This window comes from Acartia tonsa, chromosome 3 (genome assembly GCF_053477335.1).
Source record: "Acartia tonsa isolate MP-2025a chromosome 3, ASM5347733v1, whole genome shotgun sequence".
In the NCBI taxonomy this organism is placed as follows: Eukaryota; Metazoa; Arthropoda; class Copepoda; order Calanoida; family Acartiidae; genus Acartia; species Acartia tonsa.
In genome coordinates this window covers 28,774,517-28,797,003 of record NC_137262.1, presented here as the reverse complement: position 1 = coordinate 28,797,003, position 22,487 = coordinate 28,774,517, and the positions used below count along the sequence as shown (strand labels likewise).

Genomic DNA, 22,487 nt, shown 5'->3' with positions numbered 1-22,487 from the left:
CTCTCATTGTAGGGTAAAGTGTGAGGATCTTCAATATAAGCATATTGACCTGTCCACTTGTTGGACTGCAAGTCTAGTGTTAAACCTGCCTCAATTATCCTCTGCCTCTCACGCTGGTCCCAGGTAGTGCCGTCGGCCATAGCCTTGCACTCTTGACAGGCAGTACATCCTGGACAAAGTGCCTGCGGCTGTACGCCAAACGATTCAGACGTCAGAAAGTCTGGCAAGGTGCCTCCACTGACACTGACAGCCTTATATGCCGACTTTTGATCTCCAGCTCCACCATCAGCACTCGTACAGATAAAACCACTACCAAAAATGGTTCGCCACAACATAGATTGGCCCACTTTCTGGTAGGTTGATGGAAACACGTCAGGATGTGTATTTCCAATGATGATATCTAAGCCTCCACTAATATATGTAAATCTTTCTGGCGGCATTTTAAATATCTCGGCGGCAGTTTCGGGGTGGACCGAGCGCATCTCGTTGGCCCCGCCGAGGGTAGGCATGACAGCTGCCTCAAACTCCCTCAAATTGCCGTCCCTATCCTTCAGATAAAACACAACATTGCGGCAGGAAGACTCACTGCCGTCAGCTACAGAAATAGTTGTATATCTGCCGGTAGATTTCAGCTTCAACTTGTTGGATAACTTCTCAGACACAAGTGGCAAATTTGCCCCAGAGTCAAACATTACAGTGGCGTGGCAGGTGCCGCCGCCAGGTGCTACAACAGGAACTAACTGAAGTAAGAAGGTACAGGGGCTGGGTGCAGAACTTGACTTGTAGACTGTATTCACACCAGCACTAGCCTTATGGAGTAACCTAGAATGGTATCTGTCGCAATTATTGGTACCACAAACACCAAGCTTATCCGATTTATTACACTTGTCAGCAGTATGGCCGTCACACAGGCAGAGTTCACATAACTTCTTCTGCTGGACAACTTTCTTTCGGTCAACCACATCCATCTTCTTAAACGTGAGGCAACGGAAAATCGGGTGTTTCTCCTTGCAGCTCTCCACAGGACATGCACTGTTCCACTTGGAAGCCTTGTCCTTTCCAGCCTTTCCATTCTTATTGTCGCTGCGGCCAGATACTTGCGCGGCGGCAGCTCTGTCACGATTTCTCTTGCCGGCGCTAGTGTCATAGGACATATCACCGGCCAACAATGCTCCCCTGGTCCTCTCCAGTAGTTCTACAATCTTCTGGATGTTTGGTTGGTTCATGCTACCTAGCTCCATCATAATTTTCTCTCTCAAATTTTCAGGGCACTTGTCTTTAAAAATATGAATAAGAGTTAGGTGGTTGTAATCCTTAGCTGCAGAACCAACGATGGTTTCTACTTCCTGCATCATGCTCTTGAAGGTAGCAATTGCGCTAACCACGTCCACAGGTTTATCCACAGGTTTCATCTTGTTCAGCTTAGTTAAAATCCTCATGAACCGGCGAGTGTTTGATAAAAACATCTGATCAAGAAACGACCATTGTTCATTATGATCTCTAATCGCTGACACTTGCTTGCGTAGTTCCGGGTTGGTTATCACCTTCTCCATACACAACATCAGACTTAACCTCTGGTCAGCAAATCCGTAACCAGAGCATAGATCCTTAAAGACCTGTTTAAAGTTTGGGTAATCCGTGTCAGTACCGTCGAAGGACGGCAACAAACTGTTGTCCCAGCGCCCATACTGCGGGTTGGAACTCCGAATATCCACGGCAGACATACTTCTGGAGAGCATGGCAGGTGTCCCACTCTCATCCAGGTTAGATGAACGACGTTCCATCTCTCTAAGCCTTCGGTACATATCACGTACTTCTTGGCGCAACTCCACGGAAATTTTAAGCACTCCCATGTCCATCTTCACCTTCTCAATGACGTCGAGGTTCCTGGCGACAGTGCTTGACCTCGCATCGTCTGAATCATTGTCAAGCCAGTACAGAATTTTTGTACACTGCTCCAACGACGCATAAACTTTATCTGCAACAGTTTTCTGCTCACTAGCTTCATCCAAATCACGCTTGAACTCGCGCAGCTCACTAGTCTCCACGGCAGGTTTTAGACTTTTTATTAGGTCAGATTGGTCCTTGACCTCACTAAAAATGTCACGAATTGATTTTACATTCACATTTTCACATGAACTAAAACTTTGGCAGGCCTTTAGATTGTCATAAAACACTTTTAACTGTTCGTCAAACACTTCTAGCCTTTCACTGCCAATAGCGATAGCTCGCTCAATTTTCTGCTTTTTGGTTAGTGGCATATTGATTCACTAGGTACTTATTTCACAGAAAAAATTGTCACAGTTTATTGCATCAATAATTCACTGGATGCTATTGATCTCTTGATGAATGCTAACGCCTATTCATCAGATACTTTGAAATTGTCTCAACCATGACACTTTGGTTGAGTATGACTTCCGAATTAGCGGGAAGTTCTCGAGATCTGTTGGCGAACATACAAACCCCCAATACCAGGAACCATCAAGTTTCAACAGCAGGTTTGAATATAGATTTATTGATGAAATTATTTCAAAGTCCTGAAATTACAAAATCAATTAGTTCATAATTCCAGTTATTTATAACCACGTAATCTTAATTGCTTTTTAAAATCATTTTTCTCTACGGTTAAGAATCTTTGGAAACTTTGGCTTTAAAGGAAAATTATTTGATTTAATAAATCATTGTTAAATGCAAAAATAAATGCACATAAAAAATACTAAAACATATATTAATCATTATTAAGTTTCATGTTTAGCTGGCTAAAGCCTTTTTTTAAAACTACATATAATCGTCCTATACACCATTCTTCTTAATAAAATTAACAAATTCTACCTGAAGTTCTTATGGTTTCAAATCCCTGGTATACTAGGGTCGTTCACACACTATGAGACCAATGATAGGCCCAATTTTGTTCTCCGAAATCTTCACACACTCATATCTCATTCAAAAGTAACGAACGTGCGCATCAAAATATATAAACAATCCATGCCGCGTCACATTATGAAAGGAAAGTCAAAAAAGACGACATTTGCGCTTAATTCTAGGATAATGATAAGGAATTAATTTCGAACTTGATAAACACAAAGCTTCCTCGAAAAGAGGTTAAGACACATTTAGTTGATCTATGCTTGTCCTATTTTGACAATAAAATAAGACACTAATATTATGATTGTCTTCTATTTATTACGTAGCCTTGTTATTAACATGCAATTCATGTTATTCATCGCTTAGATTCAACAATTTATGAATTAATAAAAAATTTTGTAACCAATTTTAATAGAATAAATTTTATGGAATAATACACAGCACTTTTGTTGAAAAGATTCACAAATATTAAAATGAAAATATCGAAATCAATACCAGTTTTGTTTGCTTGGACCTCAGCCCTTCGGGAGATGAACTGAATTCTAGTTTCCGAAAGTGTGCGTAGCTTCCGCGTCCTATCTCAATATTTGCTACTAGCTAAAAAAGCTTCAAAAAATCAAAATTTTAAAAATTAAAATTTTTGAATGTATAATGTATAAACGATTTAGAAGGGGGTATTTACCCCCCCCCCCCAAACAATTTTGGGGGGGTAAATACCCCCCCCAAAATAGAAAATCTCTAACAAAAAAAAATTTTGCGCGCTTCGCGCGCATTTTTAATACTAAATTTTTGATAAAATTTAACTTACCCCCCCCAAAAAATTTTACCCCGGGGGTAAATTTTTTGGGGGGGGGTAAACAAATTTTACCCCTGTTAACAGATTTCAGGGGGGGTAATTACCCCCCCCCAAGCAAATTTTACCCCCGGGGTAAAAATTTTGGGGGGGGGTAAAAAAAATTGCGGCGCGCTTCGCGCGCCATTTTACCCCCCCCAAAACCGAATTACCCCCCCTTAAAAAAATTTTACCCCCCCAAAATAAAAAGCTTGGACGCCCCTGCGGACACAACTGATTTTAATTTTCTAATTTTTCATTTTAATATCTGCGGAAGCTGTCTGTTTTATGTTAAAAATCTTGCTTGTTTTATTTGCAAAGTTTGACGCATGGCACAACTAAAGTGGACAACTTTCAATGCAGAAAGCTTTTTTTAGCCAGGGCTCGACAGCTTTAGGAAATCAAACTTCAAAAATTTAAAAATCTTCTGGGAGTCGAGAACTGATCCAAATACGGAAATCCTTCTTCCCAACCCTCCCAAAAAAAATAAACAAACGGGTTTATATTTGTGGCTTAGTCATGGCTGACGCGCGGCTGCCAAGCCCTTTTTTTGCAACACTAGAAAAACAGGGAGCATGACATTTGTCAAAGATGCAAAAGTAAATTTTTAAGATTTTTAAAAGAAATATATACGATATTTTTTTCTCATCTAACACCTTTATATTGTTTTTAAAAATTAACAAAGTTGGAAAAGTTTGATTACTCTATTCCAAATCTCTGATGGATTTGTGCAAAATGAAAACTTTGTTTCAATTTTAGACGTTTCATTGTTGTTCATTTTTTTACATTATTTCTTTTAATACTTTTTAAAATCTAAAATAAGAGAGCAGTATCTGATATCGTAGTGGGACCAACACAAGCATCCGCAAAAGTATAAATTAGGCTTAATTATTACATGAAGTAAGGAAAAGACCCATTTCTGAAATACTAAAAAAGTATACACAAAGGTTGATTATAAAAAAAAACTTAGTTCTTCAAAATTTTAAGCACAGGTTTAAGCTTATATAAGGTTGATACTTAAATCTTACTGAAATAATTGTGTTTTTTAGTATTGGACTTTGTAGTACAAATTTCATTGAAGTTTTTAGTGCATTTTTTTCTATAATTGCAACGTTCACGAGTTTTATCCAGCAGGTCTCGGCAGTTGCATTACATTATGACAGCTGACTGCTGCAGTTGATTGCTAATTAAAATAACTAGCTGCCAATGGCTTTTAATATTCTTATGTACAACTGCATAAATGTAGAAAAATGTATGAAAACAAACTACACTCTAAAAATATTTTGCTTTAAAGTTTAGTCGTACGGCTGGCTGCATTGCTGCTGATAAGAATGATTGCACCTTGCTGCAAGAATTGCAAAAAAAGCAGCTGCGGCTGCTACCCTAATATGAAAAATATAAAAGCAAGAAAAGGGAAGGATCTTAGCTAAACGAACCATTGCATTTTTCTATTCTAAAAAAATGATTGATTTGTGAATTACATAATTACAACATAATAAACAAGAAAGAAAAAAAAATTTAATTTAAATCTTAAACATTTAATCTAAATGTCTAATAAGTGTTTACATAAGAAATTAGCATTCAAAACACATTTAATTTGTTGAATATAATTTTAAAATCAACCCAAGGAAGAGTTTACACAAATTTAAATATTTAGAAGTATGAAACAAAATGTAAAGCAAATTAAGCGGCTTATAGTGCCTATAAAAAAAGACGTCATACAATACAAAAATCAATTATAGACCAATGTACATTGTAATTGACCAATAGTAAAATGTATACTGGCCTATTATTGGTCATTTATAGGCAACATAAGCTGCTACAAAACAAATTCTTCAAAGTTTCTCGTCATGTAAAAAGCATAATTATATTGATTTGAATTATCTGTGATGTTAATTTCAGTTATGATAATTTCACCCTTTATAAATTAAAGCTAATTACTATTATGCCGTTGACAGGGTAAAAATAAAATTAAAAGCGGTTCCTATCGTCCAACACTAATTATGATACCACAACAGTGTCATGCTATTGTAAGCTGTATATCTACTGTGATAGCAACAATAAAATGACCATAGAAACCAATTTTGATGTAACCAACTGACTGACCCTGTAATTATATCCGCCTCTTTCAATTGGTATACATTCTATAATTGGACATGAAATAAAACGGGGACAGAATCCAGGGATCTAAAGGGATAAGACAATGACAGATAAATTTATGTACATACCCGATGATGATTTGCAAATTTATACCTTTTGTAGATTACAATAAGGGGTTGAAACGTTAGGACACCCAAGTTGTTAAGCCAATAAATAAGAAACGTTATAATAAAACTTTGGGGACTAGTGTACTAAACAGACCAATGTCCCCTCCGTTTGATTCTTGTTATATTTGTGTATATTCTTAGTTATTATACAGGGTCATTCAAGAGAAATGATTTTAAAAAAAACTTAATTATGCATAGAAAATAAAACAATTATGTAAAATCCTTTATATATTTCAAAAACCTATTATGGGACATTTATTAAAGATTTATGGATTTAAGGGGTGTTAAAAAAATACACACATTTTTTAAATTCAAATTTCGTGGCTTGTGTTAATAGTAAAAAAATGTTATGCATATCGTTAGAATCGTCATAAGCTCTAGTTTTTGAAAATATAAGACCCGTTTTTGTGCTATTTGTAGTTTTGGAGCTACGTTGAAAAATGTGAGAAAAAGGATGAAAAGTTTTGAGTAATTGGAACATTTTACCACGTAGCTCCTATACTATACATAGCACAGGAATGGTTCTTATATATTAAGAAACTAGAGCCTATGACGATTCTAACGATATGCATAACATTTTTCTACTATTAACACAAGCTGCGCAATTTGAATTTAAAAAAGGTGCGCATTTTTTACAACCTTTAAATCCATAAATCTTCGAAAAAAAGGCCTTTGAAAAAACCGGTTTTTAACGCATAATTTGTTAAAATAATCATTCCATTGCAAAAAACGCGATCTTTGGTTTGTTTAAATGAGTTATTTAAGCAAACAAAATTTAGCATAAATGGATATTTAAATCCCAAGGTATTAAATGATCGAGCGTTAGCTCATCATTTAATACCGAGGGATTTAAATATCCATTTATGCTAAATTTTGTTTGCTTAAATAACATTCTATTGCAACAAAAAGGTGATGTTAGCAAATAATTTCTTGAATAAAATCATAAAACGTTTTTTCATTTAATTTTCATTTTTTTCACTGTTGTGTTTTTATTTGACATTAAAAATAAAAATCATAAAAAATCTTCCAAATCAAAGAGAAAAAATCTTTGAATTATTGGCCAATTTAAGTTCAAAGATTTTTTTATTGTAAAAAGTTAATTTTTTAAAAATATTTTAGAAAAAAATTCTTCTAACAAAAAAAAATTATCATAATCCAAGATGGCGTCAATACATGAAAATAATCTTTTCAAAACAAAAAATTAAAACTTGAATATCTTTTTTCACAGATTGAATTTCAAAAATCGGTCTGACAGTTTTTCCAACGTCAGTATGATCTATCAAATGAAAAAGGTTTGAAACTGATAGAACATTTCTTTATACTAAAACATATTTTTTCTCCCGTTTTTTCCCACACTTCCAAAAAATGAAATTCAATGAAAATTAAATGGTTCTCACGTTAAAAAAATTTTCTCACGGGTCCTAAAAATGAAATTAAATGAAAAACATATGTACCATTTAAATGAAAATTAAATGGTTCCCACATTCTAAAAATTTTCCCACGCTTGACATTCTTGAAAAAACCTAATTAATTGAATATTTAAACAAACTGAATATCACGTTTTTTGCAATGGAATGTCCATTTATTTAGCATTTTTCAAGGATGTCAAGCGTGGGAAAATTTTTAGAATGTGGGAACCATTTAATTTTCATTTAAATGGTACATATGATTTTCATTTAAATTCATTTTTAGGACCCGTGAGAAAATTTTTTTAACGTGAGAACCATTTAATTTTCATTGAATTTCATTTTTTGGAAGTGTGGGAAAAAACGGGAGAAAAAATATGTTTTAGTATAAAGAAATGTTCTATCAGTTTCAAACCTTTTTCATTCGATAGATCATACTGACTTTGGAAAAACTGTCAGACCGATTTTTGAAATTCAATCTGTGAAAAAAGATATTCAAGTTTTAATTTTTTGTTTTGAAAAGATTATTTTCATGTATTGACGCCATCTTGGATTATGATAATTTTTTTTTGTTGGAAGATTTTTTTTCTAAAATATTTTTAAAAAATTAACTTTTTACAATAAAAAATTTTTTCTCTTTGATTTGGAAGATTTTTTATGATTTTTATTTTTAATGTCAAATAAAAACACAACAGTGAAAAAAATGAAAATTAAATGAAAAAATGTTTTATGATTTTATTCAAGAAATTATTTGCTAACATCACCTTTTTGTTGCAATAGAATGTTATTTAAGCAAACAAAATTTAGCATAAATGGATATTTAAATCCCTCGGTATTAAATGATGAGCTAACGCTTGATCATCTAATACCTTGGGATTTAAATATCCATTTATGCTAAATTTTGTTTGCTTAAATAACTCATTTTTAAATATTTAAAACATAAATGTCCCATAATATGTTTTCCAAATATATAAAGTATTTTACATAATTGTTTTATTTTCTATGCATAATTAAGTTTTTTTTAAAATCATTTCTCTTGAATGACTCTACAAAAATCGTATAGTTTAAGTCTTTTTATTTAAAAATTCTTTTTACCTTTTCAATAAATGTCTAAGACCTTAAAATAGGCCATGATTCAATGTACATCAAATTAATAAATATAAACAGAATATTGATTGAAACGTATGGACACTGCTGACTTGAACCAACTAATCAAGATTATACCTTGATATACCTAAATAAAAGTAATGAAACAAATCCAATCTAAATCAATGACAGAATAATGATCTCCATAAGTAGCTCAGCAACAATAAGATGACAATTTCTTATAAGAAAATATTCCTAATACAAAGAACATCCTACAATGAATTGCACTAGATCCAAAAAAAACACCTTTTTGAAATCATAGTAAATAGTTGCCTAAAAGTTTGTTGTTTTGTACATTGCACTGTATGAAAACTGCTTTTCAAAATTTCGTAGAATTCTATTTTGATTTATTGTCGAGGCCAAAGCTATTATGTTCTTTCAAAACTACATATTTTTACATATATATGTGTGCACTTAAAAACCATAGACATGAATATTTATAAATCTTCTAAAACAATTCTAAACGGTTCCAGGGCAAACGCAGGAGTGACAATCGTCGGAGTGGACATGCGCAGGAGTGTCAAAAATATTAAGTTACATATTTAATCAATTCTATACAGGTTAGGTTAGAATGGGGTTAGTGTCCACTTCGACGTTTGTCCTAGGACTCTTTAAACCATATAACTAAAAAGTTTTTTTGAATTATACGAGTAGAATATAAATTGTTTAATTTGTGAAATTCCACAATAACATTTATCATTTAAAATCATCAGATAAATGATTGCTAAATGAATGTTAAATAAAATTTTAAAAAATTGTAGGAAATGTTGAACACCATGGTCGATATCTTACCTCAATGTAAGCATTGAAATAATGGCATAAACAGAACAATATTTAAGGCTAATATGAATATTTGTTATTAAATGTGCTTTAGTTATTTAGCTATAACCTATCTGTAGCATAAAAATCTCTTAATAGACAGAGAGGTGGTTAATTTAACCTTCTTTAAAAAAAAAGGTTTTAAGGTAAACATTTTACTAATATATACATTTTGAAATTAATTAATAAAAAGTTTTTAAATATAATTTTAACTGTCCTCATTTATCAAAAAAGCACACTTTAATACGCCTTTGTGCATTTTACTATGGCCTGATCCCATTCACTCTGCGCTTTTTCTTTTACAAATATTATTTAACAAATTTACAAACTAAATTTTGAAAATTATAAGGTGTCATTATAGAATAAATATCTCAGGAATTGTTGGTCCGTATTCGTTGTACTTTTCAGGGAAGATTCATGAATGTTTTGGGGTGGTTTAAGGCTATTTTCCTGACCTCCCCTGAATTTCCCTAGAGGCTTAAAACAGGATAACTCTATGCTTAACAACAAGGACCTTTGGACAATAGTAGGGCAATCAAATGGTTTGTTGGTTGACTTTAGCAGACAGAAAATGGCTAAAAGTGGTGTTAAAGAAGATATTTTTTCCTCTTGAACTGCTTAAAATTGTTCAATAAGGACAGAAACGTTCATAAATAGCGCAGCGTAAACACAAACAGACTTGCACTAACTACCAAATTAAACACAGAATAACAGGTCATGAGACTCCAAGTAGTAGTCCGACTATATTCTTCTTTTGCTTTTCTACAGTTATTGAAAAGTTTCTTTGTCTGTACCTCTTATGAAAGCTGATAATTTTTTATCCTTATTTACATACTCGAAGAGAAGCTTTGCTACTGAAGAGGTGTTAAATAAAATTTTTCTGAATATAATTGTTGCTTTGTAGATGTTAATGTACATATGACTACTTAAAAATTTATATAATGTACGTGGATAAAATAAAAGGGAAAATTTTGTCGTCAATTTAGGATGTTACTTTAATCTCATTTATTGGTCAGTACTTTTCTACAGTAGGAGATCTATTATCCAGCTGGAAGGACCATTTTATTAGAGTAGGTTAAAATATGGTGCAACATCCAAGTAATGATATATCGATTTATATACATATATTAGCATATAAAGTGGAATAATGAAAATTCATACATGTGTACTTACTGCTGTGTTGGAAATTGAAGTTATCCATCTTAATAATGGCACCCTATCATCCTGTTACATATTAATATTTAATCAGATATTTATGGAGATGTTTCATTAGCAAATTATATCAATTTAACACTCTGAAAGGCATAACAGTTTGTTCGATATCGCAACTAAATAATCAATATCAGTATATCAGTACGTCCATTTAAAACATGGATGTTGTTAACCTTGTTCTGAAGAGCTAGGCCGATCGTTCCAAAATGTTTAGAGAATTTTTGCATTGGTGCAAGTAAGGTTTGTGATTTTTTCTTTTTCTAAGATAGTATTCTAACACCTATTCTTGGAACGTAAGCACTATTAGTTTTAAAGGAACCTTTTTTTCGCCTAAGTTTATTTCAAACTCCCACCCCTCAAAAGAAATGTCATAAAATTACGTTTTATCCTGTGAAACCTATACATGCAGACAGGACGTCCAAGCTTTTTTAGTAGTGGGGAAGGGTATATAAAAATCCGGATATAGGCGGTAATCAACCCTTAGACGTCCAAACATGCATATAATCCCAAGTATAAAGTATAATGAAGTCCTTTGTTGACAAGACGAAATAAAAAAAATTTGCTCTAAAATAAAAAAAAATATAAAGATTTCATAAATCTGTATTTAAATTTAGACAATGAAAAAAGACAACAAAACAAGAACAACAAAATTCTAAATAGCATATCACAGATAGAGAGTTGTGTGATTAATTTACACTAATACAATAATACAAATACATTTCTATAATATCATATTTATACCCGTACAAACAAATTATTTTCTATTAAACATTCAAATTAATTTTAATGCTATTTTTGGCAGTATTTTAGCAGCGAAGCTACTCTATAATGTGGTGGGTTGTACTATTAAAATAAATAATTAATTCGGGGACGTCCAAGCTTTTTATTTTAAGAGGGGTAAAATGAGGGGTTTCATGGTTTTTAAAGGGGTAATCTAATGTATTTTTAAAAACTTTGAGGGGGTAAAATAAGGGGTTTCAAAGTTTGACGGGAGTAAACGCCTTTTCATCCCCACCCTAGGATGTTTATGATTAATAATATGTGATTCATTGACAATATCTGTCAAAAAATACAATTTATACTATTAAATACTCTTCTGGTATGGTTAGCTTGTTATTGCTTCCCTACTTTTGGATATATATTATCTGCAATGTTTAACTAAATTTCTTCTATAGAATTTTAAATCTAGCTTGGCTAATAATTTTTCTTGTTTGGCTTCGAAACCGATTATTATCAGCTGCCGCTGGAGTATAACCGGTTTTCAGCCATACAGAAAAATCATGTATAGCATCGTATTACACACAATTTAACACGAACATTAAAATAAAAGTTATAGAATTAATACCAGTTTTGTTAACCTAGGTCTTCGGCACCTCGGGTCTAACTAAACTGGTTTTAATCTTATTAGTTTTTATTTTTATATGCGCAGAAAGCTGTCTACAATACGAAAAAATAACTATTAAAGAACTAAAGATAAGAAAGATAGATAAATAAACATAAAATTGGTAACTATAAAGAATCTTTCAAAAGTGTTTTTTAAATGCTTTTATCACATTAGCATTAATTTTTTTCACAAATTTTTATCTTTGTATAGTTTTTTTTCTCTTCATTGACCAGTTAAACTTTGATGTTGCTGTTATATCGACACAAGACTAGAAGATTCAGATTCGTCAATAATAACATTTAAAATGTCAATCCATATCACTAAGTCTAACAGGATAATGGGAGTGTTTTCTTGAAAGCTAAACCAATAATTTCTTTAATTGGAGTGGAAATAACTTATTAACATATTCATAGAAAATTATTTTCCCACTGGCCTTACTTCCTTCTAAATTTCATTAACTTTAGCCTTCAGCTTTCTGACGGATTTTTCAAGGAAGCTTTGTCTACGCCTCATCATTATCTCCCATAGCAGGATCCATTTCATGGAGTGGCTTCTTTTTAGTTTCAGGTAGAATTAATCCAGCAAACATAGCGCCCAGGACACAAATACCAGAGTACAGCCAAAATGTGCCATGCAGTCCCAGAGCCTGTTTTAGATCCACAAAACTTTTGACCCCGGCAAAGGCAAATGTATATGAGATGGCTACAGTTAAAGCGCTTCCTGCCGCTCGATATTCTAGCGGGAATAGTTCTCCAACCATTAACCAGGAAATTGGCTGGATTCCTATGCTGGAACTTGCTTCAAATACTAGAATTAGAATCATGGGCATCCAGTCGAGATTTCCAGAAGGCTTTAGCTGACACACATACGAATATAATGCAAAGCCGGATAATGTTATTGCCATGATTAGACCGGCTGATACTAGCAGCGGCTTGCGACCGACTCTGTCGGCAATAACGCCTGAAGCCATTGAAGCTATGAGCTGAACAGTAGCAGTTATGACAGCCACCATGTGTGGGTTCATATCACCAAAAGTTTGGCTGAATATGTTAACAGCATAAAAATTGAAAGCAAAGGCGCCAGAAAAGCGGCTGAAAAACATCAACATTGATGTTAAAATAACTGGTTTAACTAACTGTGGCACTACAACGTTGCGACACCCATTGCCCTGGTCACGCATGCGCTCAATATTGCCGCGCAACAGTCCCAATTCTTTGGACACATCTGAATGAAAGCCTTTCAGCCATTCTAATGACTTTTCAGCCGCTTCTATCTGTCCAGAATAAACTAAGTAACTTGGGGATTCTGGTGTATATTGAACTGTGAGTACAAGCATGAGCGGTGCAGATGCACAGACAAGTGCCAGCTGCCTCCAGTCCAGCCAGGCTCCCATCAGGAAGCTGGCCAAAATGCCCAGGTGGCTGAAGATTTTGAGACAGGCGGACAAACGGCCACGCAGCTCTGGACGGGCAACCTCACTTATGTATACCTGAAAAAAGGATTTTAAGTTAGATTTTTCGTGTTGTTAAAATAAGTATGACAACAACCAAAAGTAGCGAGTGACAAAAACATGTGTAGAGAATCTGAAATGGTTAGTTACACTGCAGGTCTTTAGTGATCATGAAAAAAAACAAAGTGAAAATATATTTTGTCTTTATAGCATGAACTAGAAACTGACGAACCATTGTAAATTGTACCTTTTCTAGTTGCTCTTCATAATCACAAAAAAATTCATTTTTTTAAACAGCCAAGAAAATTACATTTTTCCAAAGCTTAGTGAAGGACGAACAGACAGATGAAGTAAATTATTTAGGTTAGTTTCGGTACTTAGGAATATGTAAAATCACTATATATATTTAAAAATTTAATGTCCTCTGAAAAAAAAAGTTTAATAGACAAATATAAGATTGAAATTTACCTGAGAAATAATATTTACAATAGCAGAACAGATTCCCGCCAAAAAGGCCGTGGCATAAATCATCTGGACAGAGTTGGCAAACACAGTGAGACACCAAGTGGCGGAAAATGGAACTGAAATCCATAACAGGCAACGCTTCCGTCCCCACTTTAATACCTGAAAAAAAAATTTTATTCAGAAGTTTGGAGGGAAGGGAAATATACCTTTTATAGAATTGCTACACTATCAAAAATAAAAAAAAATTGAATAAATTAAAACAAGGATGGCAAGATCCACAAAGCGATGCTCTAAAATCAGAAGGAACGACAAACGAACATTAACTCTTGTAGAGTGTCAGAACATAATAAGGAGATCATTAATTTGTAGGTCTCTACTAAGTTTGTTGAAAAATTGCAGAAATACATGAAACAGTATAAAAACATACTTCATTTTTAGGATTTGATTATAGGGTAGGGATGCTTTGATTTTAATATTCTACCTTGTTGTCCTAGCAATTATTACTTAAAAAAAAACAGAAGAATATGCTACAAAAAATCAATGTAAAAAGTTAGAAATCATTATGTTTTAAATGGACGTAAGAACTTTCTGGTAACGATTAGAGGGTTACTACGCTAAATTATAACTAGCTGTTATAAGAATCAACATGCTAAGAGTTTAAAATGTGAAAACGTATTGTAAATTAAATTTTTTTTATAAACATCTTAATTTAGTCTGTATGTTAGTCATGACTGTACCTGACTAGAAAGAAGAGCACCAAAAAGGGCACCAAGCAGTGACAGGCTAGCAATCCAACTTCCCTCCTGTTCAGTTATCCGTATCAAGGACGTCGAGGTCACATTAAAGGCAGCTGTTGTGCTCTCTGTGCTGGTGGAAGAACCGGTTTGTACGTTATCAGCTGATCTCAGGGAGGCCAGGGCTGGGGAGCTGTAACCCTTGCACAGCCCGACAGAAAAGGGACCAAAGGCTATCCCTAACACAGCAAGCGTCTGAAAAAATTAAATCTATAGATTTCTATCTAATTTTAAAACATGAATACAACTTTATCAATTCTGGATTAAAAAGGAACAGTAAACTGTATACCAGTATATCATAGGGAATCATAGTCTTGTTCTTGGCGAACAGACAAAGAATAATAATTGAAGGTATTTGCGCATTTAAAAATGTAAATATGCATCTATTCTAAGAAAGAATATGATACAAATTATTAATTTCAGATAAATTGAAATAAATCAATTATCCTTATCATTAATTATATAATTATCTAACCTAACTAATATGTAAGCTCTATTAGTGTGTTTTAGAAATGTTACATTTTTATATAATCTTTGCAAATAAGCATATACTTTTTTGGTATTATCCTCTTAGAAATTTTTTTTTCAATTTTGAAAATTTTAGTACCCCCCCCCCCCCCCCCCCCTCCGACAGCGAACTATGAACTCTGGCAGCAGCGCTCGGCTCCCTAACCTGCCTAGCCGCAGTGCTCGGCCCCCTAGCCTGCCTAGCCGCAGCGCTCGGCTTCCTAGCCTAAAACTTAACCTAAAAAAGTTGTTTGTCGTTGTCGAGGGGGGGGGGGGAATACTCAAATTTTCAAAATACAAAAAAAAATTCTAGGAGGATAACGCCACTTTTTTTTCTTGAAGCTGTATTAATGGATATATTGTTACTTTGATCTGGAAATAAAAACCTAAATTCACGACAAATTTTCCATAAAATTCACATATATTCTACATCCATTGCTGTATTATAGTTCAACGTTGTTCTTTCATTAAATTTGGGTTATATTTGTCTCTATATCTATAATTTTTTGCTGGCGAAGAAGTCAAAATAGTTTTTTCCCCTTATAATATCCCTTCCTGTTTATACCATATAAATTTGCAAATTTTAGTTTCATGCTATTTTGCAGAAACATTTTCATATGTCAGCAAAAAATGTAATCTTAATTGTTTTAAGTTCTTAGAAATTAAAAATGCAAAATTTTTATGCGCTATTATTTTATTTTTATGTATCAAAGTAGTTGGGTGCGCGACTTTGTGCTTTTAGGTGTTAATTATGAAATTGTAAGTTTGAAAATTTGCAATTTTGCAGGAAGGTATGAAAAAAGGCTGAAACCTTATTCATAAAATTGTTCATGTTTGCTGTTCTTTCATTCAGAAATTACACATGTAGCTGTATCTAGGGGCGATTTATCTTGGGAGGGTGGAGGTACCCTCCCTCAAAATAGCAAAAAACCTTCCCATGACCTATGAGAAGCTCCATTGTAAAGGAGAACCATATCGATTATGTTTAGTCGATATACAGACAGACAGACACAGAGGAACATTCTGTTACTTCTATGTAATTACTGCTTGTACACTTTATACTTCTTTTCATTCTTTCTATCTTGCTATCTAAAACTATCTATCTATCTTATGGTATCTAGTATCTACCTGATTTAAGCCTGGTTTATTCTGTGAGGTTACCAGAGTAAAGGAAAAGACAGAAAATCAAAACATCCTTGTCACGAAACAATCGGTTTTAAATCAGGGATAGAGGAATAAGCCTCAACAATTACTGTTATTACTTTCCTACTTATGGTCATATTTGTGATCAAAACAAGAATGACAACATCCATTATCATGGGATGGACAAACGAACAAAAATAGTTATGTAGAGCAGATGTTCAGTTGTCATAATAATAAAAGAAAGAAACATAATATGCAAAAACTCAAAGAAAATATGATGAAACCTTTAGAAAATTAAATTTATGTCTTTTGAAGCAGTACCGACATACTGACAGACAAGACAAAGTCTAGATTTGATGCTCATATGTCCCAGGAATCTTCAATAGAAGCCAAGAAAATCACATTTCCCCACAGCGTTTAAGACTGACTGACTGAAGGATAGACAAAAAGTGAATTATGAATTAGCTTCACTACTAATGAGTTTAAGTTCGGTAATCATTTCCTTAAAAAAAGTCTCTGATTTTGGAATTAGAGAAAAGTTAAAGTTTCGTCCATTGTCCTACCCCTATATTCCTGATTTGAATCCTCCTTTTCTGAATTTGCTCTTTTATTTATTCCTTCTCTTTACTAGCTCTCTTTTTATTATTTACTTCTTTTTCTTTCTATTTCTATCCCCCCCCCCCCCCCAATATAATATACGTGGATATTATGACAAAGGAAAAGTTTAGGTCGCCAACATGGACATCATTTATTTGTCAGTTCGTTCATCAAGTAGGAGGGGAGGAAGTTGAGTATAGGGGATTGAAGGTGTGAATCGTTATTTTAGCCAGCAACGAGTTTCACTTTCACGGTTGGACCCTCAGATGTAAAAACTTTATTTTAGTGTTTGGCCAAAATGACTTAGCAATTGTATCTGTAAGTACGTCTAATAACACCCTTTGCTATTTTTAAAATCCTAGAAAATTTTTTTTGCAAGAAAATTGCATAAATTCGCAACCTTTTTTTAGAACTAATATATAACTCGAGTTTTAAAACTTTTTATATAAAATCCTTTTTACAAAAAATATCAATAATTACTTAAAATTAAACCTGAAAGAAAAAAAATCTCATTACACGTGTTAATTTGCATGTTTTAGGTCTTTTTTTGAGGAAAGTATAACTTCCACATTTTTGACAATAATTATATTTTTTTAACATTTCAAAGTAAAATATAATAAAACTTAAACGATTTTTCTTGAATTATCAGTTGAAAATTTCATCAAACATAAAATTTAAGTGATGAAAATTTAATAAAATCATTTTTTGAATGTTTAGAATTACCAATTTTCTACATTTAAAACAAAATGTTAACAAAATTTAAAAACTTCAAAAATCAATAACATTTTATAAAAAGATGTTTCAAAAAATAAATCATTAAAAGGTATTAAAATGCATTTGAAATTACTTAAAATTAAAACGAGAACATCTTTTTACACTGTATTCTGTGTAATAGAGTTTAAATGACATGATTAGTAAATGAAATATTTCCTAAACTCATTAAGCCTTTTTGTGACTATATTAAAAATAATTTATTTTGTTTATATTGTTTTTTTTATTCAAATATTTGACAAAATTTTCCCTACGTCAATAAAATAAAGTCAGTTTTTTACTATTTCCAGGTTTTTCTTTATAATTATAACAATTAAATATAATATAAATCTTCATTATCTTTTATTTGAATTATCATACACATTAAAATGTAAAGTATAAGCTAGAATAGCACTTTTTTCAACGAATATTTTAATGACATTATATCAAAATAATTCCTCTTAAATATCACACAACATATGATTGGGAAGTATAGACATTTCTTGGAGGTATAATATTTACAAAAATACCATTAATTCTGTTTTTATCAGGAGTTAAAAAAATTTAACAATTCTAAAACAATGGTTGGCTGTCTAGATATTGAGTACACTAAGACTATGGCTCTGTTCTATTGAAATAACGTTGCAAAAAGAGGGGTTCTGAAAGTAATCTACCTAATTTTTTTAAAGAACCAACAAGTACTGTCAGTATCTTTTTTCTTGTAATCTAGCAGACAATCAAATCATAACACAATTTTCATGATAAAATATTCAGGTTTCTACTTCACATTTTAAAAAATATACTGATCAATAAAATGTTCAAAATTTTACTTTATACTAATTGAAAAAATATGTTGTAATTCTTATTTTAAAGTTACATTTTTATCCCTGACAAAATCATAGACGACTTTTAAAGGCATCTTATCTAAACTTTTTGAAGAAAAACTTAAAAACGTTAATTAAGTATGAAAACTATTTTCTTCGATTTTTCTGAAGTTATTATCGCATTCTATGGGTTTTTTATTATCATTTACTTATATCGAAAGTGCCAAACATTGTACCCTAACTTATTCATTTAATAAAAAACCAACCGTGCTTTATTAGAGTACATGAAAATCTGGTATAACATCCAAGTAATAATATATCCATTTCCCCCCCTCCTGTAGAATTATGCAACTTTAGTAAGAGAGCTAAAGTGTCAATAAATTGTATTTTATATAAATAAAAGTTTACCCTAAATTAGCAAATCCAAACTAAGTTGTCTAATTGGGATAAAAACAAGGAAATTCGTATCAGTTGGAAGGTTGCAAGGACAATAATTTTCATTAGTGGCACAACAATGCTGAGCTGATAAAATATTGAGAAAAAAGAACAATAAACTGTAATTCAGTATTATCAACACATGGCATATTTCTTTAGTGTAAATGTCAGATTATTAAGTATAAGCAGATCTGCTGCAAGCGTTTGTGTACACCGGTCTGTACAGGAGAGTCTGAGAATAAGTAAAAATTCTAATAATTCTGTGACTTACCGAGGCTACAAAAAATTTATTCTATGAATTAAAGGTAAATAAACATAAAATTTTCTTCTTCTAATAGCTCCTGAAACATATAACCCTTCCAGATCAACAATTTCTGAGATCTTAAGCTTCATTCAAGAACAAAACCGTACTTCTTTAAATTATAGATTAAGATCTCATATAAAAACTTTGCCATTAACAGTTTTTAAGTAACATATTTCTCAATAGTATGTTAATATGACGTTGATGTATGTACAATTAATTGTTAAAGGATTTTATTTCAAAAACAAGCTTTTACAATTAATAAGTAAGCATATTATTAAATTGTCAGCGATTATTATTTGTCACTATACAAGTATACAAAAACGAGGATAATTTTGCTTATTCAAGCGGGGCAACAGATAGAAATTAAATTCTGATGGTAGATAGTTGAATATCTTCTAAATAGAATATGGTGCTTTCAATCAAAGTGACAACTTCACAAGCTAGCACAGAACCCCTACTCCATTGTCAATTGAAATAAATTTGAAATAAGGGAGAGAAAAAGTTAAAATTTTCAGAGTAGCTTATAGTTTTGTATTTAAATTTTTTTATACTTTACCTTATTTAAAAATTCTTAATAATGTAAAAATACCTAACTTACATCAATGTTTATATTTATAAAGATTAAAATGTATCTAAAAGCATAAACAAATGTCTAAAAAATAAATTTTGCAATGAATTTAACATAAATATTATATTTTAGGTAGATCATTAACCCCATATTAGGGAATAAAATAAAACAAGGATGACAACACCCATAAGTAGCGAAGCAAAAAAGATCCTAGATGGGAATACGGGAGATGTAAAGAGTATTTGTTTACAAAATCAAGAATCAGGAAACCCTTCTCACATATTATTATGTTTTATATGTAGAATTAACTTACATATTGTATGCTCATTAGTAAATCATATTTCCCCTATGGCGTTACGGACTGACTGACGGACAGACAAAGTAAATTATATAGTAGCTTTATTACTAATAAACCTTCGACTATTATATACAATAGTAGCACAGCAATATTTTTTTTTCAGATTTTTATCAAGTTTATGTCAAAAGAAAATTATTTGTCTGACAAAGTCGGACGATTGTATTACGATTATACCCCTAGTTATAGGGTAGCTTCTCCATTATAGATATTATCAGAGCATGATAAAAGAAGTATTGAATAAAATCAAGTTATTTATTTTCTTAGCAGTGCAAGATTATTTATTTTCAATGTAATCCATTTAAAATATTCCCATACAGAATTATAATAACATAAGTTCATCATAATTGTTAGATTAAATATTATTCTAATTTTAATTCTAATGTGCAAGGAGGGTCCCCTATTAGACTGCAAATTACCAGGGAGTAAGGGAGGGGACAATGGATCGAATATTCAATTTTTAAGGAGTCTCAGACTTTGGGGACTGGCTTAAAGGGAATGTGCACGAATACAGCAGATTCTTACTGATTTTGGGGACTTGCGCATCAATGCCCCGCTAACTAGCTGAGCTAGTTTTGAATATGCAGACAGAAAAGTTTGTTATTTATCGCTGGTTATAACAAATATTTTTTCCCAAGAAAATGTCTTTTCATGTATAGAAACTCTACTGTGATATTTATGTATTAAATAATCTAAGAACCGCTTGAATTTAGGGGTAAGTTATAAATATATCAGAAGGATTGAGGTAATTCTAAACAAGATTTTTCTAGTGATTAATTACAGAATGTTTACTACATTGTGATGTGTTGATAATTTAATTTTCAAGTAAATGATTTTTTTCTTAGAACTAATTTTGTTCTAAATTAGGTTACCATGATCCCTTTACAATTTTGGTAAAATTTTCTTGATAAATCTGGTTTTGATTGCTTTTCAGCGAACCCTCTTAAATTGAATTAATGGCCCATTGTCCCCTCCCTTACTCCCTGGCAAATTACATTACACCAATACCCAAAGTTTTATAACCATGTTATCTTATTCGTTAGGTCTATAACGTTCGTTACTTTATTCAATTTTAATTGGTTTGTTCAAAACTGAGGTGTCCAAACTTTTCAACCAATAATTTTAATCTATAGAGAAGTAATTTTGTTTAACATCATTTGGGATATACAGAAATTCATCGTAAATTATCTTTTGTAACCAATCACCAGTAAAAATAGGAACTCATGTTAGGCTTTATGGAAAAATAAAAAAAAACATGTATCATGTATTAAGTACATTTTTGTATCCGCGGAGAACTGTCTGTAGAAAATATAAAATATAGGACAATACCTGTGCATAAGCAGATCTATCTCTCTCCTCCAACTTTTTCCTATGATATCTCATTCTTGTGTATTCCATCATTTTTAAATCACTTTTTGTGTTATCCTTGCTTTTACAGCAATTGCTACTTTTCCGTCTTTTTAATGGTTTAATTAGAATTTATTTAAATTTTGAAATTTATCCACTTGTATGTCATAATTTTTAAGTAATCATTATGAAAATCAATTTAATTTCAAATTATTATATTCAAAATTTCACTGACAAATTTTTGGGGGTCAATCTCGATTAATCCTCTGATTTGAACTAAAGTCATTTCATTTCATGATTTTTGACTTTCAAAATCTCATGGGCAAAAAAGGGGAAGGGATTAGGTGCCTTTTTTTGTATTTCTAAAAAGGGAAGGTATTTTCGGGGGGAAAATGTGTACAAGGAGAGACAGTGGAGGAAGGTGGAGGAAGAAAGTAAGGATTGGAGAGGGGATACGAATGGAGGGAGGAGGGAGTAACCTGCCTGAGTTTTGGAGTAGACGCACTTATACACCGGAGTTCACAGAGTCAATTGCGGATATCAAATGGGGAAATCAACCCCCCCCCCCCACACTTACAAGTTCCCTCCCAAACCCCCCCCCCCTGTCCAAAATATTTAGTAAACCATTAAAAATTTGTAAAAATTATTTTCGTTTTGCTTGACATTGAAATTAAAAAGTGTAACAAAACACTTGGGGAGCATTTTTTTGTTTTACTTTAATTACGTTTTTTCACTTCCTTTTTATAATTGTTTAATAAGATCTTTTGCTAATATTATATTATTTGGGTACTTTTTCAATTGTCCTATCATTTTAAAGTTTTAAATTTCTAAATAGATTATAATTCTAAGTAGATTTATATTTACATTAAATTACCCAAAATTACTAAGACAACGAATATGAAAACGTAGTTATAATTCTTTAGGTACCATTCTAATTTATAGTCCATTGTCTACTCCCTCCTTGTGTATAGTTTCATTTTGCAAGGGAAATTCTGGTATTATTTTACCATACAAGTT

General features: G+C 32.1%; 2 protein-coding genes across 3 annotated transcripts in view; both read right to left on the bottom strand.

Moving 5' to 3' along the window:
• Phf5a (PHD finger protein 5a) overlaps positions 1-22,487 on the bottom strand; it is a 164,722-nt gene that overhangs the window by 57,724 nt on the left and 84,511 nt on the right. The window contains exon 1 of one of the 2 annotated variants that reach the window (XM_080153485.1): positions 13,704-13,713. The exons of the other annotated variant lie outside the window; for it this stretch is intronic. The gene's annotated coding sequence lies outside the window, so the exon portion shown is untranslated. Of the gene's footprint in view, positions 1-13,703; positions 13,714-22,487 lie in introns of those variants that run through there. 2 annotated transcript variants of the gene reach the window in all.
• Positions 11,132-21,743, bottom strand: LOC145313836 (facilitated trehalose transporter Tret1-like). The gene is made up of 4 exons (XM_080153480.1): positions 21,453-21,743; positions 14,584-14,835; positions 13,850-14,005; positions 11,132-13,420 (listed from the first exon to the last, which is right to left on the bottom strand). The coding sequence occupies exons 1-4, from the start codon at positions 21,522-21,524 to the stop codon at positions 12,434-12,436; spliced, it is 1,467 nt and encodes a 488-aa protein (XP_080009606.1). The 5' UTR covers positions 21,525-21,743; the 3' UTR covers positions 11,132-12,433.

Coding starts and splice junctions, on each gene's coding strand:
- LOC145313836 (XM_080153480.1), bottom strand. CDS start 21,524: ATGATGGAATACACAAGAATGAGATATCATAGGAAAAAGTTGGAGGAG. Junction 14,006..14,583: donor GTGCTCTTCTTTCTAGTCAG/GTACAGTCATGA, acceptor TTTTTTTTTCAG/GTATTAAAGTGGGGACGGAA. Junction 13,421..13,849: donor TTGTAAATATTATTTCTCAG/GTAAATTTCAAT, acceptor TCCTTTTTTCAG/GTATACATAAGTGAGGTTGC.